General features: G+C 47.0%; 1 protein-coding gene across 1 annotated transcript in view; it reads right to left on the bottom strand.

Moving 5' to 3' along the window:
• Nucleotides 1–19,694, bottom strand: part of SCRN1 (secernin 1) — an 88,905-nt gene that overhangs the window by 39,543 nt on the left and 29,668 nt on the right. The window contains exons 4-5 of the mRNA XM_078664470.1: nt 18,439–18,641; nt 10,545–10,739 (exon numbers count right to left, since the gene is read on the bottom strand). Coding sequence (XP_078520596.1) covers nt 10,545–10,739; nt 18,439–18,641 — 398 coding nt within the window. The remainder of the gene's footprint in view (nt 1–10,544; nt 10,740–18,438; nt 18,642–19,694) is intronic.

The following is a 19,694-nucleotide window of genomic DNA, read 5'->3' as shown; positions in this document are numbered from 1 at the left end:
CCTCGGTAATATGGAACTTGGTCACTGTGGAGTACTCCCCGTTGACAACGGTGGTTTGGATCACTCCACGAAGGGGCATGGGTTCCGTCCCTCCATAGGTGTAGATGCGTGCCGCGGATGGTGCCAACGTTGGTTTCGGGGACATGCGCTCGTACTGGTCCGAGTCCATAACATTCACGGACGCCCCTGTATCGATCAGCGCGTTGACACTCGTCCCGTCAACTGAGACGGAACACATGGGAGGCGGCCGTCTTTTCGTGGATGCACGGCTCACGTAGGAGATGACATACACTTCGTCGTCTTCATCGTCTTCGTACCTGGGCCGGCGGTCTTGTGCCTCTGTGTCGGGAGGGGGCCTCTCCTGGTCGAGAGACAGCTGTCGGACACGCTGTGTTACTGCTCTGGCGCGCGGGCCTGCTGATCGGAACTTCCCTCCCCGACAGACGGCGGCAAAATGATTCAGACGTCCGCACTTGAGGCACGTCTTGCCTTTGGCGCCACACGTGGCTGTGGCAGGGTGGTCTTCACCGCAATACCCGCACTGACTGCCTCTTGGCGGGCCACCTCGCGGCCTGGCAGGCGGGAAGCGTCTGTGGACCGCATCCACTCGTTCCTCTTTGATGGTCGGTGCCCTCGCCGCCGACGGGGCGATCACCGGGGTGCGCAGCGCCACCTCCATCTCCTCTGCGCGGGCATCGGACAGTTCATGCGATCTAGCCAGGATGAGGATCTCGTCGAGAGTGATTCCTGGTTGCCTGAGTATCAGCTTCCTCAGTAGCTTTGACTTGCAGCCAACTATGATCTGATCCCTGATTTCGTCACGAGGATTGGTGAACGGACACGTGCTTGCAAGCCGTCGGAGTCGAGTGTAGTACATGTCGACCGACTCGGAGTCCGTCTGCCATGCACGTTTGAACTTGAACTTTTCAAAGTCATTGTTAAGCTGAGGATCAAAATGCGCGTTGAGGGCCGCGACAGCGGCATCGTAGTTGTCCTCAGGCCCGGTGTTAGGGAGTGACTCAAACAGATCATAAATCTCTTGCCCCCCATATAGGATGAGGAGCGACCTCTTTACCGTTCCGTCGGTTTCCCTCGTGCCCTTGAAGTAAAGATTGAGGCGACCGACCCATGCTTTCCAGCGGATGGCTGCCGTCGCTGGGTCCGCAGATTCGCTGAACGGCGGGATTGGTGCTGCGCCGGCGTGCTGATGCGCGTAAGGCGCAGGCGTGGGGGGACCCACTGGGGCCAACGCTCCAGCTTGAGCTTGAGCCTGTGGTTGAGCTGCGGGCACGACTGGTGGCGGCTGGATCGCCTGCTGGGGGGGCTGGCCAGCCCCGTCTTGGGTTGCCCCGGTCCCGTTCTGGCTCATGGCGTGGCGTCACGCAGGCCGTGCAGGTGCTTTCCGGATGTGGGTGTCGTGTGGACGGGGTCAAGGCACAGGGCGCAGGGGGGCGCAGACGCGATGTGTGTGGAGCACTTGGAGCCCTTGACGGTGGCTGGTGTCTCGCAAGAGCCCTTGCTCGCTGTGACGCGCTATGTGCCCTGCAAAAGTTCTTGCAATTGTCAATGCTTGATGGATGGTGCCGTTTGGATGGTTCACTTCCCCCAAGATTCCATTCTTGCTTTGTTGTGCTAGATGCCCTGCAGCAGGTCTTGCAATCGCCAATGCTTGATGCAGCTGTGCTCATAGGCGGCCGGCGTGCTGTGAGGAGCGGAGCGGGAGGGGCGTGGTGCCGCGCTCAGCGTGTCCCTCGGTAGGGGCGCTGCATGCGCGCCTCCGCCGGGAGTGAAAGCGGATCCTCCGCAGGCAGCAGACACGTGGTGCGGTGTCAGGGAGCCGGGGAGCACCCGCGGCCGGCAGGCGCACTTCCTCCGCGCAGGCTTGCGAGAGGATGCGAGGCGGGGCCGCGCAGGCGGGGCAGACGACACACTCACCCGCAGGAGACTGAAGCAGCGCGCCGGCTCCACGAGTCCCGCCAGCTGAAGGCGCTCCCTCACGGGAGACGCGTGGGCGGGCCTCGTCAGGAGGGGAACCGGCACACCAGAACGGGTGGGCACCGCAGCAGGAGGCAAGCAGTGCAGCCGGCCGGATGCACCGGGCACACGTGGGAAGAGAGCCGGCCTCGTCGCCAATGTGGAGGGTAGACGGTAAGGCCTACCACGGGGGCAGCAGACTATTAACGTACACAGACACTAATTGCTGGTTAGCCGGAAAGACCCCGAGCGGTCTTCCGCTTGTTTAATTTATACCTAAGGGCGAGCCCGCCCCAAGGCTGCGTGTGCGTGCGTGCTTGCAATGATACATTGTAGGTGAGAGCCCGGGTGGCTCTCTACAGGGGGTTCATGGTGTTTGGAAGTGGAACAGAGCCAGAGGCCGCCAAATCACCGCCAGGGGCCGCCAAGCAAATATGTATCCATCCTCAAAGGATTATTATATTAAGGATGTATATTGGCGTGGCGGCGCCTGGGGTTTGGTGGCCCTGTGTAGGTGCACAGATGGCACATGTCTAAGGCCGCGCCTGTGGGCAGCACAACGCGGCCATGCACTTAGTAAGCAGAGGTAACAACAGGCTCAGGCCCCCCCAATCCTCGTCCGCGCACTGCTCCATAGAGGGAGTAGCATCTCAAGGACCCAGGACCAGGTGCACAGGTGAGGGTTGATGCACGCACCGCGCTGCACGTGCGCATCCTTCATTCATGGTAAAGGTGATAGCACACCTGGACTCAGCTACTATTGTCCTCGATGTAGGGGAGCAATATTTCCAACACCACTGCACACCCTACAGCCTGAAGCCCTACAGTAGGAAGTGCGCCGGTGCAAGCCTTTGTGAATGAATGAGGGATGCGCGGAGGTTGCGCGCCCCGCGCATCTGGGCTCCGAGCGCAAGCTGTGTGCGGACGAGTAAAGGGCAGCGCGCAGGTGAATTTGGGCGCGAGCATTCAATCCGCGCGAGCGCGCAGTTTGTTAGAGAATTAGAGGAATTACAAAAGGTACTTTTCCCCCTAATTTGTGCAAGTGCTGCTTTGGAGGAAAACACTTTATTCATCTGTACACGATCTGCTAGAATCTAATAAAAATACAGACGGATAATAATTAGAAAACACATCTGACAAACAGGGGTAAGTCTGGTGCTGCCTGCAGGAGGACGGCGTGCCGGCTGCACAATGGGGGGTAGGAAGAAGGCACGTTTAACCATCGCTCGACCCCCACTGACTTGATACGGACTGTATTTTAATTCATTTTTATTCCCTGGAAATGGAGGTTTAATGTTTTTTCAACAGCTCAATGAATTAGGAAAAAAGGACATAATCTTGTCAAACATTCAGACATTCTACTTCAGAGGCGTGGCTCCCATTAGTGCAGACGGTGCAGCGGCGCCGGGGCCCAGAGGCCTGAGGGGCCATTGAGCCCTGATAATTGCTGTATCTTACTAGCTCAACAGCAGTCCATTCAGTATCTTTCCTTGCTTGTACCAGGGGCCACGGCTTCCTATGACGCTGCTATCTACTTTATATTAAAGTGAACTAAGCATGACGTCAGGAGGCCTGTGGCTCCCAGAAGGCAGTGGCAATGGCCACCATTATAAAGCGGGTGACTGCATAGTGCTTCTCTAAGCTGTTGTAGGCCGGAGCATTGGCAAAGCGGCTGCCTCTTCTGCGGTACTTTACATAAACAGTAGTAAGTAGCGCCTCGAAGTCATCGGCTTGCGCACTTCCCTGATGCACGCAATCTTCGCTGAACTCTCAGTGTGTGTTTTGGGTTCTTCTGTTGGTTGTTTCCGCATGTTCACACTGTCACTGTCAAAGCGCCTTGAAGCAGCCGAGAGGCCTTCTACAAACCCCCTGCATGAATGAATATGCTTGCTTCCATCATGTCTGACCGCGGGTGAGGTCATGATGTATCTCATACTAACTGTGGTCACGCTGGTGCCCCACAGAGGCCAGCCTCGCGCCCCAGGCTCGTGCACGCGCACATCCACGGAATGTCAACAGTCACGCGAGTCTGCGAGAAGGAAGCCTCCTTTCATGTCTCTGAGTCTGAACAGTCTGCCCATTCATACAATGGCCTCTTTCAGGGCGCACACAGGGCCCCTTGTGCTGGGCACCTGGCACACACCCGTGCCACAGTCAGGGCTTTGTGAACAGTGGACCCCACACTGAGCGAGCAGGCGCAGCGCAGCATCTGCCCCGACTGCAAGGAGTACGGGGGGGGGGGGGCTGAGTTCTGTAGGAGTTGTATACAGAGCTACAGACCACAGCTAAAAGAGACTTTCTCCTCTGACGTGTTGTGTGATTTGTTTTTTTCTCCACCACTGGACAACAGAGAGAGAGTCGCCCAGTGCTGATGCCACACAGAACTGCCGTCTTGGGCCTACTGCTGCTTAATACCCAAGGCCAGGGTCGGATTGGGATCACAATGTGGCCCGGGCACTGACGAAAAAAGTGGCCCACATTCAAGAGGCGTGGCCCACATTCAAGAGGCGTGGCCCACATTCAAGAGGCGTGGCCCACATTCAAGAGGCGTGGCCCACATTCAAGAGGCGTGGCCCACATTCAAGAGGCGTGGCCCACATTCACGGGCGTGGCCCACATTTGCGGCCATGCCCTTTCATGAAACACACAAGGAATGTAAGTGGGAGGATATTGTTCTTGGGAAGGACACAGGGCCTAGGTGACAATGTCCTACAAGCTGAGCACCTGAAAAACAGCCAGAACACTTTCTATTACCAAATTATTCCTCAGCCCTCCAGCGCAGGGCCATCTGAAAACAGCAAGGCCCCCGCTATTTGTAAATTACTCAGCCCTGCCCAGCCCTTCAGTGCCTCCGGGCAATGGGTGGCAGGAGAGGGTCTAAAGCAAAAACATAGCTTCTGGGCCATCCATGGGGCTGGGGGGGCTAAGGTGAAGATGGTGCAGTTCCCTGCATCACCTGGCCCCCATAGTGGGACCCTTTCTTCCTCCCCACTATGCCCTGAATGTAGGGCTGTTAATGTAAACACTGTTTCTGGGCTGCGTGGGCCCTAGGGGGCCAGGTGAAAATGGCTCATAGGCCTGAGCAACACCTGGCCCCCTGGGAGGCCGAATCCGGCACACAATCACCCCTCCCCAGACCACCATCAGCAGTGATTCCTAGGCAGGGCAGGGGGTCAAGGAGAGGCCACAACTTATTATCACGTTTTAACTAGATGATCTCCCCCATTGGTTTGGTCTCCCCCTACTCAGAGGGGAGCTTACAAATACAGCTTTTGGCTAACTAGATGCTCTCCCCCGTCGATTTGGTCTCCCTCTACGGGCTTATGGGAAGGGGGAGATCATCCTGATGGGGAGATTAAAACAGGAACACTGGCTGAAGCTGCTTTCCTCTCCCTGTCAGTGCTCTCTGTGGACTGGTATGGGGGAAAAACCGGCCCACAGAGTGCACTGAGACACCGGCCCTTCGGCCCATGCCCGAGTGCCCGCAGTGCCAATCCGCCCCTGCCCAAGGCTTAAAATGGGATGAAAAAACTGGGGGCCCCTCAAAGGGGAGTGGCCAATGTAATTAAGGGTGTGGCTTAAGACACTTAAGCTATACATCTGTGCTTAGCACAGTGTGCCCCCGACTTTTCCGTTTCCGTCATTGTATCCAGATATATGATACAACAAGTAACATCATACCTACAAGTCAGGACTATTGGCTTCGTCACTGGTTGTTAGTTGCATAAGATAAATCACCAGCAACTATGGCTTGTATATAATATTGAAAAAGCTTCCACTTAAACCCTGGTGACACCACGGCAATGTTGCTGCTCCTGATCCGTTTTGAGGCCCGCTTTAAAAAAAACTGCCGGTGCTCAGCACCGGTGAGACCCGGCCCACTTAAAGCCCTGTAAATACCCTCTCAAGAGCCGTTGGTATGGGCAGACCCTCTGAAAACCTGACCCAGGTTTTGCCACCATTGAACAGGGTTTCAACAGAAAGGAGGGACTTTTTCCTCAAAGCTCAGCACGGTCGCCCTTCCTTTCTGTGGCATCTTCGGCTGAACAAGATTCACGTAAGACAGGGACACCCGGGGGGTGCCAGCTGCAAAGCTACTGCAGAAGGAGCAGGGCACAAGTCGGGGGTGCGTGCACATAGACGTGTCCACCCACTATTTTCACAGGGTGAACGCCGTCCCCCCTGCCAAGAAGTTGGGACCCACAGAAATAAGCTGAACTGGCCCGGTGTAATTTCCAGACAATGGGGCGCATTTAGCAGCCCCTGCACGTTGTCTGCTTTGGGAGGGACGTTTGTTATTTTAAATTCCAGCTGGGCCCAAAACAAAGGGCGAATATAAGGGGCCATCAGTCCTTCTTTTGTTGACGTATCCTTGGCTGGGAGCTGTCAGGAACCTCACAACTAAATGCATATGCAATGGAGGGGAAACATCCTTTACAACGCAACTTTTACCACGCAGTGCCTTTACGGCGCAACTTTTACAACGCAAACCATTACAACGCATTGCGCTGGGGGGCGCTCTAGGATAGGGAATAGGTTTAATTTACTATCCAACACCTTCCCTACTATCCACGGGGACTGGAGTTGGAATAGTAAATTAAACAATTCACTATCCAGCGCCCCAAAGCACTATGCGTTGTAAAGGCATGCGTTGTAAAAACAGCGTTGTAAAGGCATGCGTGGTAAAAGCATGCGTTGTAATGTCATACATCCGCAATGGAGGGGAACCAAAGGCACACACAGTGTTATCACTTCACAGGTACTTACTTGAGAGAGGCCGCTTTTGACTTTGTTCACTCCCTGTATATAAGAGAAACGTGCACTGAAAGACGTGCTGGTCGATCCAGTATTTAAACAAATAATTTAAATACCAATTTTTTGTTTTATTTCTTTTATAGCGCTACTTATCGCATTGTAAGGTGTCAGAGCACTTTACATCACAAGTACACATTATACATTGACAAATAATATAAATGTGTAAATCAATGTACAGGATGTGTTGCATAAGACAGTGAGTGTTACAAAGTGTAGGAGTCACATGTCCTTCATAGCTCACTGTGCTATATTAGAAGGATTACAATTTATGAACCTCAAGAAACAAACTGATTTCTGTGTTAAAAGCAGTATTCCACTTAATTGGAGAGAGGGGTTGGCCTCACGGCCAGGGCAGTCGACCTCAAATCTGGGGAACCGGGTTTGAGTCTCAGCAATGACGCTGAACAACCTGTGATTCTGGACAAATCACTTAGGGCCCGATGTAGGTAGCCCTTTACCGATCGGAATCGGCCGAAAATACCGATTTTCGGCCGTTTCCGATCGGTAAAGGGCTATGGAGATGTAGGGGCACATTTTCGGTAATTTTACCGATTCGTTATCATTACCGAATCGGTAAATTTACCGAGTCGGTAATATTTACCGATTCGGTAATGATAACGATTCGGTAAAATTACCGAAAATGCAATGTAGGTAGCCTATGTTCCGGCAGCACATGGCTTACAGAATCGGTATTTTACCATGGAATACAAATCCATGGTAAAAAACCGATTCCTGTGTACATGCACATCTGTGCATGTACACATGTGCCATGTGACAGACAGACGTGCCCTTAGGGCATGTCTGTGTGCCACATTGCACACATGGCCGTTTTGGGGGTGCTAGAGGGTGTCAAAGTGACACCCCCTGCACCCTTGTGAATTCTTTAATTACCGATTCGGTAAATACCGAATCGGTAATGCCTAATCATTCCTATGGGCTTCAAAGCCCATAGGAATGAATGGGCATTACCGATTCGGTATTTACCAAATCGGTAATTTAAGAATTGTTAAGGATTCGGTAACGAATCCAGATGTTGGGACCTACATCCCATTTACCGGTTTTTGAATACCGAATCGGTAAGATTCGGTATTTCAAAATCGGTAAATGGGATTTACCTACATCGGGCCCTAATCTCTTCGGGCCGAACAAAAAAAAATGATGAATGTGTCCTCATGTAACGCAACTGGTGCTATGTAAAGCGCTCTGATACCGGCTCAAGTTTGCGCTATATAAAACTCTGTAAAATAAAAAAATAAAATAAACATAACTACATAAAATAAAAATCTCTCATCTGCGTGCAACCTGATGTGCTTTGCAGGAGGCGCATTAACCCTCATCCTAGCTGCACTCTGTAGTGGCCCCACACAGGGAACTCCTATTTCTGGTCTAGCAGCTGAGATACTTGCCTTTGAACCCGACACTGAACTTCCATCACCCACTGCAAAGGCATTCTGCCCATCCCTCCTCCAACCTCACACAGCATGGAACATTTGAAAGGCTCTCTGGTGCCCACCTAGGAACCATCAGTATTCACCCTGTGGTCTCAGTCACTCACACTGGCGCGGGGTGGGAGCCAGAGCACGGTCTGCAGATCACTCAGTGAGATACGTGGAGGTCCTTAAAGGGCAACACAATGGGGCATATTATCAAGGACCTGTGTTAAAACTATAGCCGTTTTATCGGCAGGAAACTGCCGATAAAACTGCGATAATGGGCTTGATAATACGCCCTTGTTAATTCCCATAGAAGCCCATGTTCTGATGTTAACATGGGCTTCTATGGGAATTAACAAGGGCGTATTATCAAGCCCATTATCGCCGTTTTATCTGCAGTTTCCTGCCGATAAAACGGCGATAATGTTAACACCGGTCCTTGATAATATGCCCCGATGTGTGTAAGAGGTTCTTTCGCACCTTTGGAACCAAATATCTCATCAACATCACAAAGAATGCAAAACTGTCTCAGACAAACAGCATGGGTGGGTGTGAGGTGTGGGCATATTTGGGGTACCAGTCGGAGCTCCCCTTTCGGAATCCATGCATGATTACTTCATGATTACATTTGAGCCCTCGCATTTTGGAGGTGAAATAGACAGAAGGAGATTTCTTTAAAGCTAGGGTGACCAGACGTCCCGGTTTCCCCCGGACGGTCCCGGTTTTTTGTGAGGTGTCCCAACACTTTCCTCCAAACTGAATAAATGTCCCGGTTTTTGAGTAGTGGCTGAGTACACACTGGTGTTAAAAATATGTGCGCATACTGACTTTTGACTACTGGAGATGTTACGGCAAAACGTCACTCCAGATGAAGTTGTTGTGGGAAGGGAAATCCTTTAAAGAGAGACATTTTCTCTCGGGATTTCCCTTCTCTGTCTACAAAGCAGCAGGATTGTCACTATGCCAGTCATCGGGGCAACAGCGTGTCCAAATCGCCAACATGACCCTGCTCACTGGAGTCCGAGGTCACTGCCGGCACCAAGACCCAGCCACCAGAGTAAACTGTAGTCCTACTTCTATGTTTATGACCTGCCCCAGTTTTTTGTTTTGGGAATATGGTCACCTGATTTAGATCTTGGTGGATGGGGTACTCCATCACAAAGGTGCCGGATCTCCAGTCCAACGAAATATAAATCCCATTGGATATAACGGGATTTATATGGGTCGGGTTATCCATCACCGTTGTGATGGAGTAACCCATCTGCCAAGATCTAAATCAGGGCAACCGAAGAAGGTTTGGGTCCAGTCTCTGACTAGCTTGGACCACTACAATATTCTAAACAAGAAAGGGGGGGCTAGTCAGGTATGATTTGTTTATGTTTTTCTGTGAACACACCCAGCCTGAGAGTGCTGCATGGTCAGTATTTTCTTTTACATTTATTTTTTATAGTTTCAAAAAATATATTTTACATTTCTCTTTTGTATATCGTGAAAACAGACAATCATCAAACAATAAAGAATGCATTCAAAAGACAATGTGCACAATATATACAGGTGATCAATATATACATCATCAATACAAAACGATTGCAATGAAACCAGAACAAGAATGGTATTAAACAAATTAAGTAAATGTGATGCCTAAGTGAAATTATTTTAATAAAGAAAGGCACCAGTCCTTCTGATTTTGTAACTGAAGACCAGCGGACAACACATTTCATAGAAACTGCCTGCTAGTCTTACTGAGCCAGTGATTAGACATTAATATAGTTGCACAACTAGGGACTAGGGGTGTGACTTTGTTTAAGTCTCTAGTGGCACTCTTCCTCTTTGTCACTGGCTCGGCCCCGAGCCAGTGACAAAGAGGAAGAGTGCCACTATGTCTAATCACTGGCTCAGTAAGACTAGCAGGCAGTTTCTATGAAATGTGTTGTCCATTCTTGTTCTGGTTTCATTGCAATCGTTTTGTATTGATGATGTATATATTGATCACCTGTATATATTGTGCACATTGTCTTTTGAATGCATTCTTTATTGTTTGATGATTGTCTGTTTTCACGATATACAAAAGAGAAATGTAAAATATATTTTTTGAAACTATAAAAAATAAATGTAAAAGAAAATACTGACCATGCAGCACTCTCAGGCTGGGTGTGTTCACAGAAAAACATAAACAAATCATACCTGACTAGCCCCCCCTTTCTTGTTTAGAAGATCTAAATCAGGCCATAAGGCATGAAGAAACTATTTTGCAGAAGGTCTTTCCGATTAGGAGCCAGCAATTTGAAGAAGTCAAACGATGAACAATATATAGAAACTCACCGGCTAAATTTTCCAGATGTGCAGCGGCCGAGCAGGTGTCCTCCTGTTCCTCACCATCAGAAAAGACTTGCGAGAAGTTGAACTCTGTCTGTCCATCCCACCAGCCTTCACTTGCGGCGTGGTCCCTGAGCTGAGGGTGCTCGGCATCCATTGTGGTGGTTAACTGTAGGTGGCTGCCGACACACCGCACTCCCTCTGCACATAGAAAAAAGACGATGAGACAGCAGCACGCATGCAGGCTCCGTCGATATATCATTCCGCTGCGGGCCAACACATATACACGTGTACAACATCTGGTCAACAAGGGGCATCAAGGTTGTCCTATCTGTACTTAGAGATCTGCGGATACATCGCGGACAAAGATCGCCTGTCATTTGTTGTGCCTCCTCTGGTGGCCACCCCTGGTCACCCAGATACTAATCAAGAAAGGCTCCAACAATCTCAGCCATAATTCTGAGTTTGATAATCGCAGTTTCTCCTATTCAAAAGAAGTGATATTATTATTTCTATCCTTCCCAACATGTGTTTCACAAGATTTGAAATGGCTTCCTTAAGGAAAATTGTGTTTAATTTGATCCTAACGCATAGCTTTGATTGGGTGCAGAGAAGGAATATCGACGGAGAAATATCGTGTTACATTAATATCCCCGCAGAAATATCGAGTTGAAGAAATATCGACAACAAAAATATAGTTTGACCAGAATATCGACTGACAGGTAAGTAATATCGATAACAATATTATAGTTGTAATAAATATCGTTTACAAAAATATAGTTTACAAAAATATCGATTTTTTAATAATGTTATGTATTTTAGTGTTTTTAATGAGAATTGTTTGTCATTTTATTATATGTTTTGGAATTGTATTAGTTATTAATGTATTTTATGTTGAATTTTGTGTTATTTTTTCCGTAGCGGGTTGTGGGTTTATAGGGGAATATGGTGGGAAGTAATTTAATTATATAAAAGTAATTGATTAATTAATGTGTTAATTTATTAATAATTGTTTAATAATTAGTTGTTAATTAATTTCAATTAGTCAATTATTAATTAATTATGTTAATTGTTTAATTAATTTTAGGTGTGTGTTGTGGAGTTTATATGTGTAAATGGTGTGAAGTAATTAATTTTTTATTGATTAATTATTAAATACATTTTAAATTAATTACCATTAATTAGTAATTATTAATTGTAAATGTATCATTAATGTTAGGTTTGTGTTTTGGTGTTTATAAGTGTATATGTGTGAAAGCTGGAAATGAATGAATTAATTTAAAAAATACATACATTTTCATTAATTAATTAGTAAATATTAAATGTAATTGTGTAAATAATTTTAGGTGTGTGTGGTGGATATTATAGTGTTAAATAATGTGTAATTATTTTTTTTTTAATTATCTTTGTTAATAATAATATATTTAAATGTATATATTAATTATGTTTATATTGGAAATTAAATTTAATAAAAAATGTGATAGTTTCTTTTTTTATTGTTTTGGGTTCCAGCGCTTTCTCTACTATTGCACTCACTGGAGTGGAAATAGTAATTTTCACCCCTACGCTATCCAACGCTTTCCCTACTGTTGCACCCTTTGGAGTGGGAATAGTAATTTTTACCCCTACGCTATCCAACGCTTTCCCTACTGTTGCACTCACTGGAGTGGGAATAGTAATTTTTACCCCTACGCTATCCGATGCTTTCCCTACTGTTGCACCCTTTGGAGTGGGAATAGTAATTTTTACCCCTAAGCTATCCAACGCTTTCCCTACTGTTGCACCCTCTGGAGTGGGAATAGTAATTTTTACCCTTACGCTATCCAACGCTTTCCCTACTGTTTCACTCTCTGGAGTGGGAATAGTAATTTTTACCCCTACGCCATCCAACGCTTTCCCTACTGTTGCACCCTTTGGAGTGGGAATAGTAATTTTTACCCCTACGCTATCCAACGCTTTCCCTACTGTTGCACCCTCTGGAGTGGGAATAGTAATTTTTACCCCTACGCTATCCAACGCTTTCCCTACTGCTGCACTCACTGGAGTGGGAATAGTAATTTTTACCCCTACGCTATCCAACGCTTTCCCTACTGTTGCACCCTTTGGAGGGGGAATAGTAATTTTTACCCCTACGCTATCCAATGCTTTCCCTACTGTTGCACCCTCTGGAGTGGGAAAAGTAATTTTTACCCCTACGCTATCCAGCGCTTTCCCTACTGTTGAACTCACTGGAGTCGGAATAGTAATTTTTACCCCCTACGCTATCCAACGCTTTCCCTACTGTTGCACCCTCTGGAGTGGGAATAGTAATTTTTACCCCTACGCTATCCAGCGCTTTCCCTACTGTTGCACTCACTGGAGTCGGAATAGTAATTTTTAGCCCTACGCTATCCAACGCTTTCCCTACTGTTGCACTCTCTGGTGTGGGAATAGTAATTTGTATCCCTACGCTATCCAACGCTTTCCCTACTGTTGCACTCTCTGGAGTGCGAATAGTAATTTTTACCCCTACGCTATCCAACGCTTTCCCTACTGTTGCACCCTTTGGAGTGGGAATAGTCATTTTTACCCCTACGCTATCTAACGCTTTTCCTATTGTTGCACCCTCTGGAGTGGGAATAGTAATTTTTACCCCTACGCTATCCAGTGCTTTCCCTACTGTTGCACTCACTGGAGTGGAAATAGTAATTTTTACCCCTTCGCTATCAAATGTTTTAACTACTAATGTTTTTATTTTGTTATTAAATGTATGTATTATTATTTTTTAATACTTTAATATGTTAATTAAGTATAGAATATTTTATTTTATTCAAAATGTTTTATATATGTGTTTATTTTATTTTTATATAACTATTAAAGTTTATAAATTAAATAAAGATAATAATAAAATGTATTTAAGAAAATATATGTATATGTACACATTTATTATGTTTATATTGATTAAATTACGTTTATTTGTTATAAATAGTTAAAATATAAATGTAATTTAATTAATTTTGTTAATACTATTAATAATATTTAATTATTTAATTTAAGTTATATTATTTTTTAAAGTCGATATTTTTTACATCTATATTTTTTACATCTATATTTTTGAGTTGATATTATTGTACTTACCTGTTTAAGTATAGGGAGTCGATATTTTTGTAATCGATATTTTTACATCTATATTTTTGTAAACTATATTTTTGTTTTCGATATTTAAACATGGAACCCTTTGATTCCATATTATCAGTCATTCATAATTAGTTTTTACAGGAAACTAGTTATGAACAAGCCTTAGTGCATTTAATAAAAGTAGGGGGCATATTATCAAGGGATTTATCTCCGCTTTTTTGGCTTTAAAAGCCAAGAAAGCGGAAATAAAATTATCTCCCTATCAGCAACAGGGTGCTAACACGCAAATTCGCATGTTAGCACCCTTTTTCTCTACGCTTCCCCTTGCATCTCTAATGAGATGCAAAGGGGGCGTTCCAGAGAAAAATAATAGGAGAAATGTTGTTAAGCGACATTTCTCCTATTATCAAGGATTTCGCTAACCCTGTTAGTGATAAAAAAAGCAGCGCTAACCGAGGTTAGCACTGCTTTTTTTACACCTGGTATTTTTCTGACTTAGCCATGATATCCTATGGAAGGTGGATATCATGGCTATTTTTGTGAGCCCCTATCATCAAGCTAACGCCAAACTTCGAGAGATTATCGTTGGTTTTCCAGCGATAATCTCTCATTTGGCAGTTAGTGCGAGGATTTTTATCACTTCTGAGATAAACCATGCTAATAGCAAGTTATCTCTGCGATAATTTCCGGCGATGCTTAGCGTTAAAAATTTCGTTGCTAAGCATCGTTAGCGATAAATATCGCTAATCGTTGGTAATATGCCCCTAGGACTTTCTAGGATTAACTCTTGGAAAATCCACACTACCAAGTAAAAGAAACCCTGAGTATCAAACTCAAAGAATTGCAAAAAAATGTGTTAAGAGTAATATTAAACATTAATTGTATATATTTTTGTTATATATGGAACTAAATAAAAATGCTACAGCAATGTTAACTTAATTTTGAATTAAATAGTTAACATAAATATTTGTATTTTTTAAAACGAAGTTTAATAAAAATATGATTTCCACCTAAAGTAAACAATATATATTTACTAGTTCTTTAATTATTTTCAACATTAAATTATATTTTTTTAGATCTATAACAATTTTAAATAATTTCATTTAATATTATTCTCTAAGGGGTTTTATTTAAAGTTCCTACCTTAATTATTTTCTATGGGAGAATGTTGCACTTTTTCGTAGTAACTTGCACTTGTAAGTTAAGCTCCGCCCTTTTTAAGCAAGTGGCGACATGTAACTTACGTATTTGAGTAAATGTACACTCAGATTTTGTGAATAACCACTAGGTGTAAATTTACTTAAAGGTGTAAGAGTAAATTAAAGACATAAATGTACTCACAAGTGTAAGTTACCTTTGTGAATCGCCCTGCAACTGAACGAGTGTCTAACTCAATGTGAGTCTCAGAACTGAAATGACACACAACCATGCAGTTGTTTCTTTTTAGAAGTTAAATAAACAAATGTTGAAGAAAAGAGGAAAAGGCACTCAGACCAGTGTGTTTAGTTAGTAGCATCGCAGTTCTCTATTTTACGTTAAAAGAGTCTGTTGGACCTGGCCCTTTTTGGCAGGTTCACCCCGAAACTTTTTGCTTTTTCCTAGCCTGTTTCTGGAACCTGGGTTGGTGATTTTAGGCCTCTGCGTACTTTTTCACTGTGGTACAGTGTAAAGTGCGTGTGCTCTCTGTGTATGCGTGGTGAGTGACCTGCCCTCCCATAGGAATGAATGGGGAATATGGATGCCCATGGTAGTTCCTGATGTGTGGGGACTGCAGGGTCGAGTTTGATATGTGTGAACTCGTGAGATTGAATGCTGCGTAATGGTGTATGCGGCATGGTTGTGTCTAGTCTAGAAGTACCACTTTTAGAAGTTGGCATATTTGTGTAGTGAGTCTGCTGGCACGTGATTGGCTGGTGAGCCTGGCCCAGGAGTGCCTGGGCCTGCTTGTGGATTGACTGTCTGGTTTGAGTGTGACAGGGGCTGCAGAGCCCCAGGAGGTTGTCTGAGTCAGCCCGTGGATGAAAGGCAGCATCTGCTGCCAGGGAAGTGGGAGGAGATTAGCACCTGATAGTGAAGGGCTGTGCCTGCCTGCCACAATGCTGGCTCCACCCCCCCGCTGGGCGACTGTCACCTCTGTCCCTGATACTGAAGGGACTTCCCTCTAAACCAGTCTAGCTGGTTCTCACACTGCCTACACAAAGACTTCAAATACTTTTTGTGTATAAGAAGGGGCTGTGTCCCCTTCCAAAATGTTCTTGTTTTTGGACTTGAATCTGCCAGGGGCGTGCTGCTGCTTGGGCTCAGGGGAATCCCTGAGCCCTGCCCAGCCCCTGGACACCTGATGGCCTTTCCTGGACTCCTGGGGGACCCCTCTGCCTTGCTTGGGCTGATGGGGGGGACTTTGCTTTGCCCCCCTGGGAATCTCTGGGACCTTTGGCAGCATGGGGAAGCTGCATTTCCCTTCAGAGAACTTTCCCTTGCTTTTGCCAGGGCTTATTGTAGCCTAAAGCGCCTGGAAGCGCTTGGTTGCTAATCTAGCGCTAGGAGCGCTGTGGATGGTCCTTTAGCGCTTGGGAGCGCTTTTTGTGTGAGTGCCAGTGCCCACCCGGCACCTTTATTTAATTATTTTTTATAGATGGGTGCCACCCCGTTTATTTCATTGCCTAATGGGTGCTCACCCCGTTTCTACTTTTATTTGGGATTTCGAGGGTGCCCACCCCTCATTATGCCAGCGAAATCACCGCCGCGGCCCTCGCGCCGCGACCAGGAAGTCAGGCACCGGAGTGCCTGATGTGGGGCGGGACTTCCGGTTCCCGGAGGAAGTCCCGCCCGATGCCGCGCACTGATTGGCCAGTCCGGCCCGGTGAGGGAGAGAGAAGATGGCGGCCGTTGCGGGGCTCCCGTGACCGAGAGGGAGCCCCGAGAGAAGGAGTGTGGCCGGCTGCTGGGGCTCCCGTGTGCAGAGGGAGCCCCGAGTGAGGAAGAGGAGCGGCCGAGAGCGGAGACGGGCTGCCTTGGAGCCACGAAGGCTCCCCCTCGAGTCCCGGTCCCGAGATGGGGGACCGGGTGGACGGCGAGGCGGGCGCTTTGTAAAGGCGGGGCTCCCATGAGGAGGGAGAGCCCCGCCATGCGCTACCGCCGCCAAAGGAAGAGAGCCGCAGATCGCCCCAGAGCCGGTGAGTAAAGGCCGGCTGGGGGGGAAGTTGAGCGAGGCCCCCTGCCGGTGTATCGCTCTCGAGCAGCCCCGCATAAAAAGGGGGCTGCTTTGACGCGGCCGCCGTAGTGATTCGGGCCCAGAGGGGCCCAGGCTTTGTTGTACAAAGGGGGTGATGTCGGGGCACATGATCGGTGCCCGCCCCCGGGCCCCCACAGCTGTTGTTGACCCCCCTCATTGCTCCTGGAGCCTAGAAGGCTCCCAGGGGCATTTCTGTTCTCCGAGTCCAGGAGGGACTCCAACGTTGGGGCACATTCTTGTTTAAGCGCCCCCAGTGGGGGTCCCCACGGCCAGTGGTGCCAATGCCTGGTGGATGAGGGGCATGATTGGTAAAGGAGCCGGTGTGCTCCCTGGGGGCAATGTTATCTGTAGAGCCTGTGGGCTCCAACAGTGGGCGCAGTTTTGTGTCCTAAGGGCTAGTGAGAGCCCTGTCGCAGTTTGTCTCCAGCTGCCCAGCAATTAGTGGGCAGCTGCACCGTTTAGGCGCTAGATGGAGAGTGAGTCCCTGAGAGGGACAGAGATGGCACAGAGGTGCCCGGCCAGTCACAGCTGCGCAGCACTTAGTGCCAGCTGCAGCGTTTAGGCCCTTGTGATGTTCCCAGGAGCCCAGCAAGTAGTGGGCACCTGCACCGTTTAGGCCCCTGACATTGAGACTCAGGGCGTCCTAGCCCCAACAAGGCCAGTTGGCCTAGGGATTGCCACAGGTGGTGGCTTATGTAAGGTTGTGCGCAATTTTATGGTTTTTATTCCTGCACCTCTGAATGTTTTTAGACATCATGTGACTTTTGCGCTATTGTATTGTTATGGTACCTCTGAATGTATTTTTATTGCATCATGTGCTTTGTTCTTAACACCGCTGAATGTGTAGGTTTATGCATCATGTGTTTCCCTTTACTACTCCTCTGAATGTATATTTATGCATCATGGGTAATGTGTTCTTTCTTAGACCCCTAAATGCTGTGTGATACTTAGGTGGTTGTTCTTTTTAGTACAGGTGGTCCTAGTGAGGTCCTGGTCCCCTGCGTGACATTCTCCTAAGGTCTTTAGGGTTGCATAGGTGGTACTTACCTGTCCCCAGTAGTTACTGGATGTGATTTACAACTGTTATTCTTTTTGCTATACTTATTCTAAGTTCTATAAGTACTATTTCTATATCTACAAAGTGTTGATTCTGACAGTGGCCCATGTGGCCCTGTCCTGTACATAATCCCTTGTGAATATTGCCGTGCCAGTTGGCACAATGTACATGTGTGATTTTTATCTGATATGTTTTGACAATACAAAAGTTATTTTAATATAACCATGTGTGGAGTTCCTTTTGTGGTGTGCCTAGGATGTTGTTGCTGTTGTGTCCTGGCGCAAATGCTTTACACATTGCCTCCGAGTTTAGCCTCACTGCTCGTGCCAAGCTACCAAGGGGGTGAGCAGGGGTTATCTTGGCGTGTGACTCCCTCGCCCTGACTAGAATGGTGGTTTCTGCCTGGCTTTGGCGTCAGCCTTAGTCTACCAGAAATAGCCAGTTCTAACAGAGTCCATACATGCTGTGACGCGCCAAGCGATTGAACCGACCTGTGATTTTCTTCGCCGCCCAGTACCTCCCAGAGGTCTCCAGGATCCAGGCTTCAGCGTGGTCCACAATCAGGAAGGCACTTTGGAAGGCGTGGCAGGTGCCCGCGTCTTCGCAGTAGTTCCCACCCTGGCCGTGCTCCTCTAGAAGAGACGCGATCACATCCAGAGCATCCTTGGCAGACTGGCTTCTTTCTAGACCAAGCCTGGAACACAAAGAGAATCATGATCAAGAAAAGTGCTGAGCAGAGCTTAATCTGTAAAATGATAAGTACTAGGGCTCTCATCAGAAGGCCACTGGTGCTTGCAACATCAATTGCCCCTAGGAGTGCTGTCAATGACAGTACCAAACCAACAACTACTAACCATCACAGACGTACAGGTGTGACAACACAGACTATTCCAGACCTCCAAAGCGATGGCTTGGGTGGCAGGTATTAGGCATTTTTTATGTATATTGAATTAATAAACAACAATTGCTGTGCTTATGTCTAAATTAGACAAACAGCACCACCATGTGGCAGACTGTCATAAGTGCAGTGTTGACAATTAAATGCCAGTGCTGAGCACCAGAAACCACTGTCTCAAGTTAAGCACTGGTACTGAGAGGGAAACTAAAGCCTAGTCTATTACTTCTGATCAGATATGTTGCATATTCCTCTATGTGTAGCATACATTAATAAACTCTGAAATATGTGCAATACAATTAGACATATGTTATGCCCTTATATATATTTATGTAGAAACTACGCACATAAAATATTTTGATTACAAGGAAAAAATCGAAATAATTTCTCCTTGAATTTGTAATAGAAAAGAGTCGTGTCCTTGCATCTTCACGCCACACACTGTTTCAAGAGTTTTTTTAACCCAGAATCAGGAGAGAAGTGGAAGCTGTAATCATGTGTCACAGATTAAGTGGTGCACACACGCCTATCTACATAATTAAAATGCCTAAGCTTGTGACTATTTATGCAGCGTTATGCAATGGGATAATAAAAGCACTGTCTGTGCATGTCCTAGCTGTGTACTGTGATGTTTAAATGATTTATGTAAGAATATTTGGTTACTTTTCACAAGCTTCCAACTTCTTGCCAGTGATTTTCAGCTTGCGCATTGAGGACCTGGGAGTCATCTACTGGTCTGTCTGTCCGTCAACAGATAACCAGATATCGGGTCTGGACATGGCCCGATGAAGACCGCCTTACTACCACTCCAGCCTGAAATGGCCAAAGTCTGCCTCAAGCATTTTCCAAACA

The sequence above is a fragment of the Lissotriton helveticus genome, chromosome 10 (genome assembly GCF_964261635.1).
Source record: "Lissotriton helveticus chromosome 10, aLisHel1.1, whole genome shotgun sequence".
Lineage (NCBI taxonomy): Eukaryota > Metazoa > Chordata > Amphibia > Caudata > Salamandridae > Lissotriton > Lissotriton helveticus.
This window is presented reverse-complemented; position numbering and strand designations above follow the sequence as displayed.